Source organism: Thrips palmi, unplaced genomic scaffold (genome assembly GCF_012932325.1).
Source record: "Thrips palmi isolate BJ-2018 unplaced genomic scaffold, TpBJ-2018v1 HiC_scaffold_11, whole genome shotgun sequence".
NCBI classification, from domain to species: Eukaryota; Metazoa; Arthropoda; class Insecta; order Thysanoptera; family Thripidae; genus Thrips; species Thrips palmi.
Window position 1 is genome coordinate 322953 of NW_023144622.1, and position 17244 is coordinate 340196.

General features: G+C 47.8%; 2 protein-coding genes across 3 annotated transcripts; both read right to left on the bottom strand.

The window, feature by feature from the left end:
• Window positions 1-2041: 2041 nt before the first annotated feature.
• LOC117639317 (lysozyme 1-like) lies at window positions 2042-3825 on the bottom strand. Its single transcript, XM_034374862.1, has 2 exons — window positions 3672-3825; window positions 2042-2488 (listed from the first exon to the last, which is right to left on the bottom strand). Exons 1-2 carry the CDS (start codon window positions 3809-3811, stop codon window positions 2146-2148), a joined length of 483 nt encoding a protein of 160 aa, XP_034230753.1. The 5' UTR covers window positions 3812-3825; the 3' UTR covers window positions 2042-2145.
• A 1118-nt stretch (window positions 3826-4943) lies between these two features.
• On the bottom strand, window positions 4944-12380 carry LOC117639458 (mitogen-activated protein kinase kinase kinase 1-like). 2 transcript variants are annotated; one of them, XM_034375130.1, is made up of 14 exons: window positions 12236-12380; window positions 11772-11888; window positions 11460-11686; window positions 11265-11377; window positions 10650-11185; window positions 10333-10536; window positions 10028-10236; window positions 9753-9940; window positions 9406-9666; window positions 8872-9316; window positions 8495-8765; window positions 7942-8401; window positions 7588-7862; window positions 4944-7503 (listed from the first exon to the last, which is right to left on the bottom strand). In XM_034375130.1, the coding sequence occupies exons 1-14, from the start codon at window positions 12368-12370 to the stop codon at window positions 7213-7215; spliced, it is 3732 nt and encodes a 1243-aa protein (XP_034231021.1). In that variant the 5' UTR covers window positions 12371-12380; the 3' UTR covers window positions 4944-7212. The 2 variants fall into 2 exon arrangements, with proteins under 2 accessions (XP_034231021.1, XP_034231020.1); XM_034375129.1 differs by having other exon boundaries at window positions 9406-9669.
• Between the last annotated feature and the right edge of the window lie 4864 nt (window positions 12381-17244).

A 17244-nucleotide genomic window follows, 5' to 3' on the forward strand; every position in this document is an offset into this window, starting at 1 on the left:
AGGAATTTAGTGTAACTTTTCAAGTACAACAATTGTTGTACAAAGTACAACGGAACCGGCATGACGAGTGCTGGGCAGTCCAGGGCTGGCTGTGGTTTGTACAATTCTCGTTGTACTTCCTACAATCCCTGTTATACTTTTATTGTACAGTTTTTGTTGTACTTTTGTTGTACTATCCACACTTTTTCTTGCAGTGTGGTACACACTTGAGTTTGCAGAGTTATTGACACATTGAGAAAACTCACCCTGTGGATGTTTTCGAAACGCGTCCTAGTTTCCAGTAGTGTCATGGCGCCAAGCTCCCGAGCTCCCAGCACGCCAGTGGTCAGTTTGTTTTTACCGTGCAGTGCAGCAACGCTACCCTCCTTTGATGCGGCCTGCGGCTCCGAGGTCCAGCAGGTCCTGACCGCAGGATCAGGCAAAAAGGGGAGAGGGGGGGGGGGGCTGCACCCGCGCGGCCTGCGTGTGGCTTTGGGAGGTTTGTGTTTTGGGATTAGAGGTCAACACACTCGGCGCGGCTTGTCTGGGTTTGTCTCCAGCACGGCCAGCCGACTGATTCCGAGAGTCGTTTTCGTCGCTCTGTCTCTCTCGCACCTGTGCGGGTAGGTCCACGAGTGCGAGAGAGACAGAGCGACGAAAACGACTCTCGGAATCAGCCTGCAGACGGCTACACCGAGGAATGTCTGCGGGGGAGCAATTAAACAAAATTTCTAAAAAGTATTTGAAAAATCATGTTTTTTTCTTTTTTTTGCCAAAATTGCATGTGTTTTGCTTGAACTAGGGGTTAACTAACTTGCCCCACATGAGATAAAGATTATTTAGGCCAAGGCTTCTCCGAAGGACACCACGTAATTAATTAATGGGACGCTCTCCAAACTTTGTTGCCTCTCCGCGCTCCTCGCCTCAGCGTCACCGACTCGCCGACCGCCTCCAGTTTGCAGTGCAGGCGCAGGCCGACCCACAGTGGGCCAGAAGACCGGTGGAGGCGGACAAAACTCTAGACGCGCTTTGAGCTCCGTTTTGAACCGAACGTGTGACCCCATCAATGGACTCCTTGTTCGGAGAGCAATCCAGTGGTGGGGTCGTCACACGGTCGGTTCGAGTCCCATTTCGCGACTCTGGAGCTCAAAACGCGTCTAGAGTTTTGTCCACCTCCACCGGTCTTCTGGCCCACTGTGCGACCGCGTCACACGCCAGTGAGCGCGTTGTCTGCCTCCGTGCCGGGCAGCCGAGCCACCGAGAAAAGTCGCTCCGTCTCCGTCGCGCCCGTGGGGCACTCCGTAAGGGTGTGAGTGAGACAGAGCCTTTCCTTTGAATCGCACGGCAAGCGGTCCGCGTGAAATGGAGCAGACGCTCTCGTTGCACTCACCTGGAGGGGAGCGGGGCGCGGAGCGGGCCACCTGCGTCGCTCGCTCTTCGGCCGATCCGGCCGAGAGGAAGTGAGAGAGAGAGAGAGAGAGAGAGAGAGAGAGAGAGAGAGAGAGAGAGAGAGAGAGAGAGAGAGAGAGAGAGAGAGAGAGAGAGAGAGAGAGAGAGAGAGAGAGATGGCACGGCGCTGCTGCCGTCTGAATCTGAATTTATTGCGGCGACAAAATGTTTCGACTGTCCGAGCCAGGTCCGCAAGGTCCGCCAGGCAGCAGGTCTGGCACCTCCTCGCGTCGCTCTATCTCCGTCCCTCCTCCCTGGCGGCCGGGTCTGGCGCCTCGCTGCGTCGCTCTGTCTCTCTCCCTCTCTCCCTGGCGGCAGGGAATTATATTATGCCGTTGACAACTTGCTGGAGGCGCGCCCGGAAATGTGATGAGAGATCCTTGGTCCTCGGTGGGGCGAAGGTGAGCTAGGTGGGGGAGGCCGGCGGCGTCGAGGCCACGCTTCCTTGCCTCCGTCGTCGGCTCCGTCGCTCTGTCTCTCTCGCACCCTTACGGCACTCTCTATGAGTGCGAGCGCGACAGAGCGACAGAAGCCTGCTGACAAACGCTGTCGCTTGCGAGTCCAGACTGTATGCCGCCTGTCTACGGTGGCAGTGTAGATTTGCCAACCCCACTGCATGTTCAAACTGCAGGACTTTATTGCAACGAACATCACAAGAACTAATGCCGAGCATTGGAAGTGGTGATGCCGTTCTCTTTCGAAAGTGAGGCAGCCGCATCAGATCCCACAGCCCTCGGTGTAACCCTTGAGGTTCTCCCGCGCGCAGTACGGGTAGGTGATCCTGGGCTGCCAGGTGTTCCTGCTCTTGGCGTACATGGTCTTGATGCAGGTGACGGTGGCGCCCATGTCGTTGAGCACGGTGTCACAGGCCACGTTGCACAGGTTCTGGTTGGGGGCGGGTGAGTCGCTGCTGTGGCACCAATACCGGTTGTTGATCTGGAAGAGGCCGTAGTCCTTGGAGCCGTCCGAGTTCATGGTGTTGATGTGCGAGGAGTCGTAGCGAGACTCGCGGTACGCGATGCACATCCACGTGTCCAGCTGGTCGCGCGGCAGCTTGTACCTGAGGGGGACATTTCAGCAATCAAAACTGGCAGGGTGGCACGAGGCGAAATCGCGCAGGTTCACAATCACGCACTGAGAAAACCTTACAAACTATTTGAGGCCTTGCAACACTGTGAAACCAAACGTGGACAAGTCCACACTTCCGAGTGTGGAGTAAGTCTCCACACTTGGAGGTGCAGAGTTTGCAGCCTCCACACTTCAAGTGTGGAGTAGCTCACAAAGCCCCTATCTCTTAGCATGGTGCAAACGTGGACAACTCCACGTTTGAAGTGTGGAGGCTGCAAACTCTGCACTTCCAAGAGTGGAGACTGAAAATTCCACACCTCTGCATTTCAAATGTGGAGTTGTCCACGTTTGGTTTTACAGTGAAAGCAAAGCAGTTTGTTAGAACAAAGTATTTTGAGCATACATTAGCTTACAAAGAAAATACTTCGTAAGTTACGAACTATTTCTTCGTAGAACAAAGTAAATTAGTTTGTACGTGTGTATGCTCAAAATACTTCGTAAGGTTTTAAGGGTGCGGCAAAAGCAGGCACGGTTTAAATTTTGCCTACCTTCAGGGGCATGTGATGCTGGTTGCCTACTATCAGGCATTTTAAAAATCTCACAGGAAGGGGGATCCCCCCCCCAAAAAAAAACAAAAAAAAACGCCTGGGCAAAAGCAGTCATACCCGGGTTTAGGCCCACCCTGGGCCCACCCTGCACTCTGAAAACCTTACTAACTATTTTAGGCCTTACAAACAAAAGCAGCTTGTAATTACAAAAGTATTTTGAACATACATAAGCTTTACAAAGAAAATACTTCGTAATTTACGAACAATTTCTTCGTCTAAAAAAGTAAATTAGTTTGTATTACTAGGTATGCTCAAAATTCTTGTAAAGTTTTAAGCGTGTGGAAAAAAAGGGGTCTATTTTTGAGGAGCAACCCCCGCGAGCCCGTCCAGACCCCCATTGACGGCAGTGCGAAGCACACTGTAGAGATCCAGTGGCGGATCCAGAGTCGGCCCAAGGGGGGGGGCAAAGTAGCACTTTTTGCCTACTTACAGGGGCAAATCGATGCTTTTTGCCTACCTTTCAGGCGGCTATCTAGGGGTCAGGGGGGGGGGGCAATTGTCCTTTTGCCCCCCCCTGGATCCGCGCTTGTAGAGATCTGGCAGTGACTTGCACGCTTTGAACCTTACGTGTTGAGAAGGGTGCGAGCGAGGTCGCAGCGTTCCCAGATCTTGGCGTTGCAGGCAGCAACGCACAGCAGCAGAGCGACCACGATGCTTGAGCGGGCCATGGCTTCTAGTGACTGGCGTCTAGTGCACCTAGTCAGCATCTTTATACTATTTTCAGCCAAACCACGTTTTTGTTTTTTTGCTTGTTGTTCGTGAGGAAGTAGTCCTCGCTTTGGCGATAGCGGTTCGATAGTACTGAAACGAATCACGAACTTCGTGTTGGCATCATTTCGAAGCCCACCGTTTTCAGAAGAGAAGTACGTCAGCAGGTCGACCAATGACAACTGAGCTCATTAACAAAAAACGACCTTTCTTGGTACGAGATGTTTCTGTAGATTCGCTATAAACAACGGCAACGCGGCAACGGCTTCCGCCGAATCCACTGTAACATACGAACAACATAGGTCAAATTTCACTGTAAGACATTTAGAGTGAAGGGCCATAGCGATGGTTGCAGTTTGATATCGAGCGGTCGTCGCTCGGACAGGACAACGGCGCCAATTTCCGAGACCAAGGGAGGCAGAGGGAAGTCCCACACAGAAATTGAAACCCATCACCCATCGGCTCTCGCCAATTTTCGACGTGACGGTACGAATCGACGTGCTTAATTCGCTTCGGGAAACCGTGACTCTCACATATGTGTGGCATTCGGTATCTAGCATGGGATTTCCTACGAAGATACGTTGTTCTGGCAGATGATAACTCACATGTCGTGCCGCATTTCGGCGTGACTGTCATGCCGTTAATTCTCACCTGTCACCTTTCAGTGCACTTAATTCGACAGACAGTTCAAGCAAGCAATTTGCCCAGCAGTTCTTATTGTCAATTTTTTTTATCTCCCACTGAGTTGTGTTGTGGTTCCATAAATGAGCTGTTTTCCTATCTTCTAGTGTCTGTCGATCGTACCCAGTGTACACCCTCGCAAGAGCGTGACTCCAGGTGCGGGCGCAACAAACAGTAGTGTTGCCTTGTAGGCACACTGTAGGCCAGACCTGCCAGGCTTATCCCATACTCTTGAGATACAACGCTTATTTAGATTGCATGTCATTTTATCTTGACGGATGCTTCTACATCAGCGGAAATAAAATGTCAACAATGCTTCTGGTTTACTGTGGGTATTTAATAATTTTTTTTGGAGTAATTGGAATTTTGCAATAGTCTTTCATTCCATAGTCTCAAAATCATTTAGACAAGCTTTGGTGGCATGGAGAAAACAAGAAAAATGAACAAAGACACAGGTATAAGTACTTTAATTCAGAACAATTTGTTATAGCTACATTCTTGTAAAAATATAAGAAGATAAGTCTGTAGTAACAGACAAAGAACCATGAATGAACACTATAATTCTCAAATCTGTAACAAAGATTCCCACTCTTCCTATCATGATAACATAACATTTCTGAGCAGAAGGAAAAATTCCAAAAATGCTGAGATTCATATTCACATAGAGAGAAAAAGAGCCAGTACAAAAAGAGTCGTAAACAAATGATTTGAGTTACTGAAACAAACGTTGTCCGATTTTCTTGTCAGCATGAAAGGAAGAGTTACAGATACAGAAAGGACATGTAAAATCTTTCAAAGTTTGCCGTCAGATACATGATTATTACTACCCGTAAACATTCCACATATTTTTTCTCTCCCCTCCTCACAAGGTCATGATTGAAAGTAAACAACAGCTAACTCTTGTAATACTGTCAAAAACAGATGTAAGACATAAATGACCTTTGGATGACATTTCAGATAAGCTGAGATAAAGTGTGCATAATAAATAACGATTTTCAACAATTAAGACACAGCTTATGCAGTATGTTAAAAGATGTTTCACCATGGTAAAAGCACACAGGACTATACACACCAAAGATTACTGTTAGTTTCTCTAAAATGAGTAATGTGACCGTTAGTCCTGCCTTAACTTTCTTATATGTCATCCACACCACACAACAAACTTGTTAGAGCTTTTTGCACAAAACTGGTCAGTAAACTTTTTTTTTTCAAGTGTCATTCATTTTAAATTGTATATACAAGATTTCATATTTCTTTTGAATTAAAAAAAAAAGAGGTTGAATAATAAAATTAGGTTGAGGTTGAAAAATAAAACCCATTTTAAACAATGGGTATTTCAACAATTCAAAGAGGTAAACACACTTATCAAAAATACCTCAAAATAATGCACAAAACCAGGTTTAAAATTACAAAAACAATTTTGTAAGTAAAAAAAAGATGCAGCTTCTTTAACTGAGTCATGGAAGAGTGACAAATTTCCCCCTCTACCATGACTTGAACATTCATAACCCTGTATGGTATTTTCCAAGGGAAAAAGAGGTAAAATTACAAAACAATTCTTTCATCATCTCTGAGATCAAAATTATTTTTTTTAATTACAAAAGGAGCACATGAGCAGTGAGAAACCATAGGAAACAATTAACATTCATCAAGAAGAAACGAAGACTCTTCTCAGAAAACTGCATCTTTTAAAAGAAACATGAGCCATAATTCAAATTGACTAAGACTCTTAAATACAGATGCCTTACATAAACTCTAGTTTATATTAAAATGTGGCATTAATAAAAATATTCTTAGCTAATAGCTTTTGATTGAAACCGCCTCGATGGAGGCAAGGATAAAAAGGGCCTTCAAGTTCTGCGAATCTTTGATTGACAACCAAATATACACATAACTTAAAATCTTAACCTAGAACATGTTATCAGTCATAACATCAGTACTGTGTTTGGAAGCCAGATTCATTCCTGATGTTTGAACTTCCATGCATAATGCACTAAATTTAAAAAAATCAAAAAAAGAGAATTTTAAATACTGTAACAGAAACCAGATCTTCCAATAAATTAATCCTTTGTGTAATGTACACCTTACATTGTATTATTTGTGTTCCAGATTACACTGGACATGACTGGCTTTGGTATGCATGACTCTTCAAACTTCCATCACCAATAATAATTAATTCCTATTAGTTGTGCAGTATCAATTAGTTTGGCACAATAGAAATTCTGTTGTTTCTTCCAATCCTTACATATTTTTTGAAGGCCATACGCAAGGATTAAACATATTCAGCATATGTTACAGATGGTAGTTCAGCTCAATACCCTTCCAAGCAAAAGACACGAGAAGAATGGCTAACTTGTTGAGGAGACAAAGACAAACACGAAAATACACAACGAAGCTGCCTTGTCCCTCATAGCATAGGTTCAACCAAATCAGATCTCTCTTCAATTCCTTAACAGTCAAAACATCACCAATAAGTATAAGTCCCTCCACAAAATTTAGCAACACTATTTCCTTCAATTAAAAATTCAGGTACTATAAATATTGCCAGCAAAAGACAACTTCAGGAAGATTTTCTAAAGATACAAGACAAGATTCTTTCAATGCCCGAGATCGGGAGAGTTACCAGATGAATGATAATAAGGCACTAAATGAATAATTCAAATGGATATTGGACCACAAAAACTTAAATGTGGAAAACGGCAGCCAGAGCTTGTACACCTCAAACAGCAGAGAGGAGTGTTTGAGCATCAAAGTTGTCATGTAGTCCAGGTAGGTTGCTGTCAATCTCTTCAGGGCAGTTCTCACAGCAGTAGAAGCCACTATCAAAGTTACTTTCTCCACTGTCAGCAGTGAAGGTATTGGAAGGACTGCTGGAGAACGGGTGGGTTTGAAGCAGCATCTTGGCTGATGGGCGCAAATCTGAGTTGACTTGAAGGCAGTCTAGAGCTAGTTGTCTTGCTGCACCTTGAAGAGAATCTGGCATGCGAGGAGGGTCCTTGCTGCACGCAATCTGCAAGTGAATGTTATAGAAAAGTTTTATTTAGTATGGTGACAAATATTAAAAAAAGATTGATTGAGTTTGACTGAATTATACCTTGTACATCAGAGCAAGATGATTGGATGCATTGCTTTCTCTCCATGGGGGCCTTGTTGTTGCCATTTCAATCATACAGCAGCCGACACTCCATATGTCACAGGAGCGTCCATAATCCTCACCACGAAGAACTTCTGGAGCCATAAACGCAATAGTTCCTAAGAGCTGGCCTTGAAACTCTCCTGAGAGAGTACGTGCCGCCTGCAACTGGGCTGCTGTACCTAAGTCACCTATGCGTAAATGCTTTCCTGTGCTATCTACCAAAAGATTGGCACCTGGAAGGAGGCAATTATTAATAATAAAGAAGAAGTGAAAAAATAAAGCATGGGGAGGAAGTGCTTAAGAATTACATACCTTTAAGGTCACGGTGCAAAATGTGCTTATGGTGTAGATAGCTAAGGCCAGTAAGCACTTGCTGAGTGTAGTTGAGAATTACACGCTCACTGAATGCTCCATATCGTTCTAAAAGACCAGACACAGACCCACCGGCCATCCATTCCACAAACATGCTGAAATGAGTTGACTGCCTTGTGGCTCCAATCATGCGAACAATGTTTTCATGACGAAGAGTCTTCAAAACTTCCAGTTCCTGCCTTACGGCATTTTCTACTCGGTCTTGTTCTTCCAGGGAGTTTCGGCAAAATGACACTTGCTTGACTGCCATGATAGTGCCACTTGTCATGTCCCATGCTTGGTAACAAGAACTGAAAGCTCCTCTGCCTAACAAAGGTCCCCTAACCCAATCAGAACCTTCTCTGTACTGCTCATAGTATTCAACGGATTTACACGTGCCTTTGTTTAACACCTCCAAATTCTGAGAAAAGAGAAAAGCCAATAAGAAACTATGAGAAATGATAGATATAAAATATAAATATGGTAATAAATCAAAATGAATGTGTTTACGAACCTGTTCATGAGGGTAAAAAGCTGAGGAGTGTAAATCCCCACTACGTAACCAACTACTGCCATCAGAAAAATCAAATTCATCAAAGACTAATGGTACTACAATTTCTTCATCCTGTTCCTTGTCCAAAACATTTTCGTTTGGAGGATGGTACAACACAATGCCTGGGTTGCTTTCCAAGGAACCTTTAACTGGAGTGCTGTTAGGAGCTGATGGAGTGCCGACTTTAGAATTCTTTGACCACAAGGTAGCATCGGCACAACAATCCTCCAACCTATATTTGAAAATTGAGAACAAATAAGAAATTATTGACAAATTACTTAAGTTTGCAAAAAAAGCAAATTTATTATCTTATTTTACTTTTCCACATTTATACTCACAGTCTACGATCTAATGAGTGTGCTGAAGGTACATCAGGAACAGGAGATCCAGCAATACATGCAGGTTTTGTTGGGAGAACTGATATGTCTTCTGATTTGTTGTTTTTCTTAAAGAGGCTGACTAGTCGGGAGCCCGATGACGCCTGTGTAGGGCCGCAGCGTTTCTGACTGTTACCAGCCAACAACGGAGTGACAGGACTGGGACTAGGACAATTTGAAGTTCCACCAATGCCAGGCAAATTTTGGAACTTGACTGGTCTCTTAGTTCTAGTGCGACTGAGGTCCAAGTCCCTAGGCCTAGGAGCAGATGTGGCAGTTGGAGCAAGTCGAGAAGGTTTGGGAGGAAGCGAAGGTGAGTTTCCTTGGAAAGAATTTGATCTAGCTGGAGAGACATCTGACTTCAAAGCTGATACTTTACGCATCATTTGAGGCGTAGTTGGAGTTGCTGAAATAAAAATTAGAAACATTTATTACTTAAAATAAAGGGTTATTGAAAAAAGAATCAAAGTTGAATTGAGCTTTACTGACACATACATTCTCTTTTGCTGCTGTCACAAACTGGGGACTGAGCCACAGGATTTTGAATCATTTTGCGAAGTCTTGCTTGTAAGGTTGGTTCTAAGGTTGATATTAGTTGACGGGCTCTTTGGATAGGCATAGGATAAGCCACATCCATAGCTACTTTGACTAGTGCAACAAACAAATGTCGGGCCAGTCTATTGACCGTCACATGAGGACTCCGTAATGCATTGGCACAAAATTCTAGCATACTGACTAATCTCTGTCCACCAGCACCTACTGAAAAACAAAAGCAAATTAATACGATATTAACTCCAGAAAAACATATTATATTCGGTGAATAGAAAGCTTGAAATACTTACAAATTGGAGAATGGCTGGGATTTGTTGCAAGGATGTCTGCTTGGAAGGTGTGAAGAAGACGCTCTAACATGACAAGTCTTCCAGCTAATGACTGCCAATTACTGCTAGAGACCTCCCCCGCACATTCTTCTAAAATGCAGCTGAGGACCAGGCTAAGATTTCTTCCTTCATCCATACCATATGAGGGACTGAAATGTGGGAAAGACAGCATAAATTAAAATACAGTATATTAACTGAATCGTAAATACTGCTGCTTGGCAAAATTCTTTATTCACCTTAGTTGAGAGCCTATTGCAAGGTCTCCTTCTTGACCTTTGGCTAACTCTAACAACACATCTATGCTTAATTGTGATGTTCTTCTGTTGCAATCTGCGCATTTCAACAAAAGAGCTCTGACTATGGGGCGGACTAATCTCTGCAGCTCCTCAGCGTCACCAGCTGCTCCTCTGCATCGAGCATGGTTTAGCATTACTTGAAGGCAACGCTGGAATAGAGAGAAACCATTGAAATTGATGTTATTCTCGCAATGTCTTCACAAGCAAAATAACAAACAAAAAACATGAGCTCTAAAGCAACTTACCACCCATGCTTCATAAACTTTGTACACAGGATCAGCAGCAAAAACTGCAAGAATTCGAGCACAGCAGGACAAAACTCGTTGTTGGTATTCTTCATTGTCCGACAAGTGAGCCACAGAGACATCACTTTTGAGTCGTCGAAAGGCAATCTCCCGTGCTTTCCAATCTCTTGAGTAGAGACAGCAAATCAAATCAACGCCAAACACCTAGAAAAAGAGGATGTACTTTAAATCATGAAAGATTTTTTTAAACTAAAAACTTGATAGAGTTACTGTAACAGCAAACTAGATTAACAGTGAGGTCTCTACTGAAAACATACCTTGATCCATTCACTTGCAATACCCAGCTGCTCAGGTGGAATAGCTTCAGTATGAGGTAAAGTGACATCCTCAGTAAGACATGAACAAACTGACGATGAAGAGAGGGACAACTGCATGGATCGGTGCGAAGACTGAGAAGAAGACAGGCTGGTTCCAGTACTGCCTCGCCTTTCAAAGCCTGTTTTGACTGGTTGAGGGCAATTGCCAACATACTTCCTCACTGGCTTGACAGGTGAAGAAGCAACAGTCTGGGTTCTAAGGTTGTGATGCAAATGATTGCTACTGGATGTCTGAGGAGTCATGGAAGGTGAACTAAATGTCATGTCGGTTAAATATGAATGGGTAATCTTTTCTTGGGCAGTGAGTGAAGGGCAGAAGGTTGAGGTACTATGTGAAGTGTTAGCCCATGGGTTATGAGAAGTATGTGATCTAGTCGGGGACATTGGAAGAACTGTCATAGCTGTGTCACCTGTCCACACCTGGCGACACAGAGGGCAAAGTATTGGTTCACCTTGATGGGTGCATTCAAGGGCCCCTGCAATAGACAGACATCAATGAATTAGCCACACCATACACTACATCGAAATTTTTTATGTCAAGATGATTCAACTTACATATTGCCATGCAGTGGTGATGGAGTCGATTTCTGCAACCTGTGTTACAAGTTACTAAGCTTTCACCATCAACCATATCAAGAAGACAGATGGGACACAAGTCTTCCTCATTCCTGTGGAAAAGGCAATTGAATCAAGGTAAGTGCTTCAACTTTAGACATGATCAGAAATTTGCATGCTGAGGAGTCGACTTACTTGATGTTTGGTGAAAGTAAAGACGTGGAATGAACATCACTGCCAGACTGAATGCGACTGTCTTGCGTGTTGGCACATGAAGGACCGTTGCTCCCAAAGCCACTGCTGGCGTTGCTTCCAATGCTGCAGGGTCCTGATTCGTTACGAGAGTCTTGAGCAGGCAGGCACATGGAATTATTTACTCTCAAATTGAGCCTCTCTCTGTACTTCTGGAACAGGCTCTCCACCTGTGGGGACAGAAATGTTTCATCAGAATGGTTTCCTCAACACAAAGCGTATTGTTTTCTCCCTCCATTCCTCACACCGACGCACCTCGAAATTCTTCAGCTCGCGAGAGTAAATTCGAGCATCCAACTCGGGAATTTGGAAGACACGGAGCATGACAAACAGGAGATGCAAGCAATGGGGTCCTCTCCCACAGCTACAAGTCTAAAAAAAGAAAAACAAATACATGATTTACCAGCAAGCTTCACAGATGACGCATTAAGTCACCGGTTCTCATTCTTTCTCCAGCATACGCCAAAAACCTTACAAACTATTTTGAGCCTATGTGAGGAACAATCTATGTCGTTTGTTACGCGAAGAAATAGTTCGTTAAATACAAAGTACGTATTTTGTTTGTAACCTGACGTATACTCAAAATACAATGTGATAACCACCTACTTTTGTTTTCAAAGCCCAAAGCAATATGTAAGGTTTTTTTTGAGTGCGAAGGCTCAGAAAGTTTCCGGGCTGGTTTCCATTTCCAGATTTCCAGCACACTGCACCTAACCAACCTGCGGCCCGATGACGACGCGGTACTTGTGCTCGGGCGAGTCCCCGCCCACGAGGAACGAGTTGGGCCCCGGCTGCTGCAGCAGGTAGAGCCTGGCCTGCTGCACGCGCCGCACGCGCCTCCGCACCGCCTCCATGACGGCCGGGTCCAGGGCGCCGGGGCTGGCCGCGCGCCTGGAGCCGCCACTGCACGTGCTGCTGGGGCTGGACGGCCGCTGCGATCACAGACAAAAAGAAAATCCCAGTTTAAAAAACCAGACAGACACGCCAGGAGAGTGCGAGGACAATTCTGACAGAAACCACGACGTCACGCTTCTTCCTTGGTAAGTTCCTTGCCGCACACTTAAAAAATTGTAGTAGACACTAAATGTTTTTCTTGTACAAATTTTGTACGAGGCATATCACAGTTTTTTTTGCGCACACATTTTTGTAAAGATTTGTACGCAATTTTGCTGAAAAAAGGGGAAATACGTGCAGTTTTTCATACAAAATTTGTACGAAAAATTGGTGTGCACAAAAAACTGTGATGTCTCGTACAAAATTGTACGTAAAATTTACTGTAAAATGCCAAAATTTGTTTCTTTGGGCCCGGATGACCACACGAGAATGCCAAAATTCAGCACTCCGGTGGCCCGGGACGCCAAAATTTGACCTTTTCAGAGGGCGATCCAGGGCCAGGACGCCAAATTTTGGCACCTTAAACGGAGTCCCAGTGGAGTGGCAAGGAATAAATCACCAATGGCCAATGGCGTCCTTACCGATCTAGTGAGGCTGGGAGAGCGCTTCCGCTGTCTGCAACCGCCTTCGCTGGCCAGACTCGGACTCGCCGTGCGCGCCGTGCCGGCCAGGGGGCTGGCCAACGGGCTGGCAGCCGTCGCCAGAGGCGCCAGCGACGGCGGGGTGCGGGACCTGCCCTTGCTGGGGACGGTGATCTGCGGACACGGACGCGCCAAGTAAGGCTTAAGCTTAGGAAAAGGGCTCGGGGGACGAGAAAGGGAACAGACCGCATCGGTACTGGTAACACTAAAGCGTGGTTCTACACGCTTCGCGCTGGAAGACCTTACGCCCTTCTTGTAGCGTACAGCTACAACTTGGAGTGCCCACTAACTGGGCGCCTTTGTCGCCCACCCCACTTTTTGGGGATGCCAAATGTCGCCCAGTTTCTGGGCACCTTTGCCGCCTAGTCAAGGCGTGCACAAACCATTGAGGAACCTGCCTTCACCCACGGCTCAGCAGCCCCTAAGGCAGTGGTTCTCAACCTTAGGGTCGCGACCCCACGTGGGGTCGCGAAAAAATTTTAAGGGGTCGCGGCGAGGTAGCTGGGGTCGTGTTTTGGGCCGATTTTAAGCAGCCACTGCGTCTGATCCGAGGCGGTATTTCGTCCTCCTTCAACGGGCAATTGGTCTTTGGACCTTCCTTTAGCATGCCTTTGTTACGGAGTGTGATTATCAGTCTTAGTTTGGGAGCAGTATTGTCTCAAAGTTGACCAAAACAGTCACAACGATTTTTCAAAGACATTTCTGAGCGTTTCGGCCAACTTTGAGACAATACTGCTCCCAAACTAAGACTGATAATCACACTCCGTAACAAAGGCATGCTAAAGGAAGGTCCAAAGACCAATTGCCCGTTGAAGGAGGACGAAATACCGCCTCGGATCAGACGCAGTGGCTGCTTAAAATCGACCCAAAACATGATTTTTCAAAGACATATCTGAGCGTTCTGGCCAACTTTGAGACAATACTGCTCCCAAACTAAGACTGATAATCGCACTCCGTAACAGAGGCATGCTAAAGGAAGGTCCAAAGACCAATTGCCCGTTGAGGGAGCAAAATGCCCGCCTCGGATCAGACGCAGTGGCATGCTAAAGGAGGGGTCCCATGAGGTCGCGAAACTTTTCCTGGGGGTCGCGGAAATTCTTGGCTACAAATTTGGGGTCGCGAGCCGAGAAAGGTTGAGAACCGCTGCCCTAAGGTGCCAAAGTTGCCCAGAATCTGGGCACCTTAGTCGCCTAGAAACTAGACACCTGTGCACGCTCTTCCATGGAAGAGGGCCAGTTTACTGTATGATTTGTGCACCCCAAGACCGGGCGACAAAGGTGCCCAGAAACTGGGTGACATTTGGCATCCTAAAACGCGGGGCGTGCGCTTCAAGTCCGTTCCCCCCATGCATTTAGATAGGAGGAAAAGAGCGCACGAGCTTTTATACGCTTCAAGAAGCACAGTAAGCGTCTTACGGTGAAAGGCTGCACCAACATAATATGGTGGAGATTTTCTCCATAATACCAACGAAATTCGTCAAAATATCTATAAGGTACAGTGAATTCTTGATGGTATGTTATGATGTCAGCTGCACCACCATAATATGGAACATTTTCACCATAATATGGAGAATCTTCACTGTACAACATTTAGAGTGATGTCGTGCAGACTGTACGCTTCACGAACGGCGTCATGTTATGCCTTTAGTGTTACCACCAGTGCTTCGCTCCAAACTGTGGAAAGTACCTCGGACGCGGGGTCTGTACAGTACTCACCATTGCCGCGGACGATGGGAGGGGCGGCGGCGCTGGCGGGGTGGTGCCGGTGGTGCCTGCAGTGCCTGCAGTGCCCGCGGTGCCGGCCTGGGGCAGGTGGTGACGCGCCACCTGGAGGCAAAGCACAACCGGCAAGTGAGACACATGTTTTCGTGTTTGGCGACACCGGCTAAAGGGTGTTCACTGTTCAGGTGTGCTGCCGGCAGAAATATATGCAAAAAGGAGCCCAAAACACACACACCGAGAAAACCTTACAAGCTTGTTATAACAAAGTATTTTGAGCATAAATATAGCTTAAAAAGAAATGATGATTCGTAATTTACGAAAATTTCTTTGTAAGCTTAAGTAAATTAGTTTGTACTAAGCACGCTCAAAATACTTCGTAAGGTTTTAAGCGTGCAGGTATGCGGTGGGCAGTGGGTGGCGTGTCTTCCTGCCTACTACGCATGCAACTTTTTTCCTCAGCTTTTGTGAGTGCCTAGTGAGCAGGGAGCAGGGTGACGACCGACCGATTTGCCTGCTTATTGTCTGGCAACACTTTTCAAGTTCAAGGCTCTCGGACGCCAGTGTCACCTTAGTAAGGACGGCCATGTCTCGTTTTGCAGTGCAGGCGGGCATGTGTCGGGCCCGAAATGGCATACGATCATGTGTGGTCTAGCCCTTAATAGTAATGGTAATGGTGTGGGTAGGCAGTACTGCCGGCAGGGCTGCACGCGGGGTTGACTAATCGACAGGCGCTGTGGTGGCCCCTTACGGTCCAGGCAGGGTAGGCAATCCCGCAAGGCAGCCACGTCCGCGGGACAGCCTATCCACATGGGGTTCGCGGCCTACGCTGGCCACCCGGTAAAAACGGTACCTAGTTTCCCCCGGAAGCCTATGGTAAAGACATTGGCGATTTCCAGGGAGTTCCCGGAAAAACCAGGTCCGGTTTCTTCCGTGCACAACATTCGCCGCGATGCATGCATTTGTTGTACGAGCAAGATGGCATTTGTTGGCAACCTCAAAGAATGCGACTTCAGTTCCCCGTCCCCCGCCCTTCCCCGAAAAACCACGACCGCGCCCGCGCCTTGGGACCGCGTAGCACGCTTCGGTGAAGACGCACTCCAACGCCACCGCGAGCATGCGCGAGCACCCAGCACCCCTCAGCGGGTGACGACGACGGCGTCGGACAGGCAGGCCGGCCGGCCGAGCGGGGCAATGGCAAGGGATTATGAAGCAACACGTTTTTCGCCGAGCAGGTTGCCCCGGGTTGTTGTCCGCTCGGCCCGGGGAGCGGGGCGAAGCGGGGCCCGGCCTGTGCGGCTTGTGTTTACCACCACGCCATCCGCGGGGCCACGCGGGGCTCGCGGGGGGGCTCGCGGCGGGCCGAGGCCGGGCGAGGCCGGGCGTGGCGGGGCCGGGCGTGGCGGGCCTCATCATGTGAAGTCGCCAGAGAAAGTTGACGCCGCCAAACGGAGTACACGCGCGGCCAGCGGCCGGCACAGCGGCACCGCCACGCCGCTAGCCGAGCTCTGTGCAACACGCAGCAATAAGTGTTCCAATGAACGCGAAAAGGGGGAGGGGGAGGGGGAGCGGTCCGTCCCCACCTCTCGCAGTGTGTGTACCACCGCCTCGGCCCCGACTTGTCCTGCCCTGCCACAACCAAATACGGCACGACGCGGTGCTGCCCCGCGTAGCACCGCGCGGATCTGTCTCGCCGCCCCGCCCCGCCCCGCCCCGCCCCGCCGAGGCGCCGCGACGCAGCTGGCGGGCGAGGCGGCTGCCTTGTGCTGCAGCTGGCTCGGCTCCTCGCAGCTCGCACAGGTCTGCCCCGTGGTGCGCGCGGCGTGGTCCAAGGCTAGAGAGCCGCGATGCAACAGGCGCACTGTCCGAGGGCCGCCTTCGTCGCTCTGTCTCTCTCGCACTCGTGGGGCGTCCCGTATAGGTGCGAGAGAGACAGAGCGACGAAGGCGGCCCTCGGAATCAGTCGACTGCCTGGCGATGCCGCCTGCGACAACCATTCACTACAAACCCGCAGCGCCGCGTCGCGTGCGCCATCCACTTGCATGCCCCTCCCCTCCTTTCCGGTCAGGGGCAGAGGGAAGGAGAGGTCCGCCTCGTCCCTGGAGTGGAGACTGACTCCAAGAGTCCTTTTCGTCGCTCTGTCCCTCTCGCACTCATGGCAGGGCGTCCGGTATAGGTGCAACTAAGACAGAGCGACGAAAACGACTCTCGGAATCAGTCCACTGACTGCAGTCTTTGCCATGCCGCCATGCCCGTCGTGGAACTTGAACTTCACAGACCAGCGTTTCAAGAACACGCAGCAAATCCACTGCATTCGTCTCGTCTCATGTTTACTGCCCCCGACCCCGACAGACAGAATTAATTCCACCGATCCATTCAGGAGAGCGGTTTGTCGCTCTGTCTCTCTCGCACTCCTATGGAGAGAGTCACACTGGTAAAACTGACGCGTAGTTGTACGCTTCATTCAAGCATACA

Excerpts from the sequence above, each read along its gene's own strand:
- LOC117639317 (XM_034374862.1), bottom strand. The coding sequence starts at position 3,811 with ATGCTGACTAGGTGCACTAGACGCCAGTCACTAGAAGCCATGGCCCGC. Across the intron at positions 2,489-3,671 it reads GCTCGCACCCTTCTCAACAC|GTACAAGCTGCCGCGCGACC; the intron begins GTAAGGTTCAAA and ends TGTCCCCCTCAG.
- LOC117639458 (XM_034375129.1), bottom strand. The coding sequence starts at position 12,370 with ATGGAGGCGGTGCGGAGGCGCGTGCGGCGCGTGCAGCAGGCCAGGCTC. Across the intron at positions 8,402-8,494 it reads CTTTTTACCCTCATGAACAG|AATTTGGAGGTGTTAAACAA; the intron begins GTTCGTAAACAC and ends CTCTTTTCTCAG. Across the intron at positions 7,504-7,587 it reads ATCTTGCTCTGATGTACAAG|ATTGCGTGCAGCAAGGACCC; the intron begins GTATAATTCAGT and ends ATTCACTTGCAG.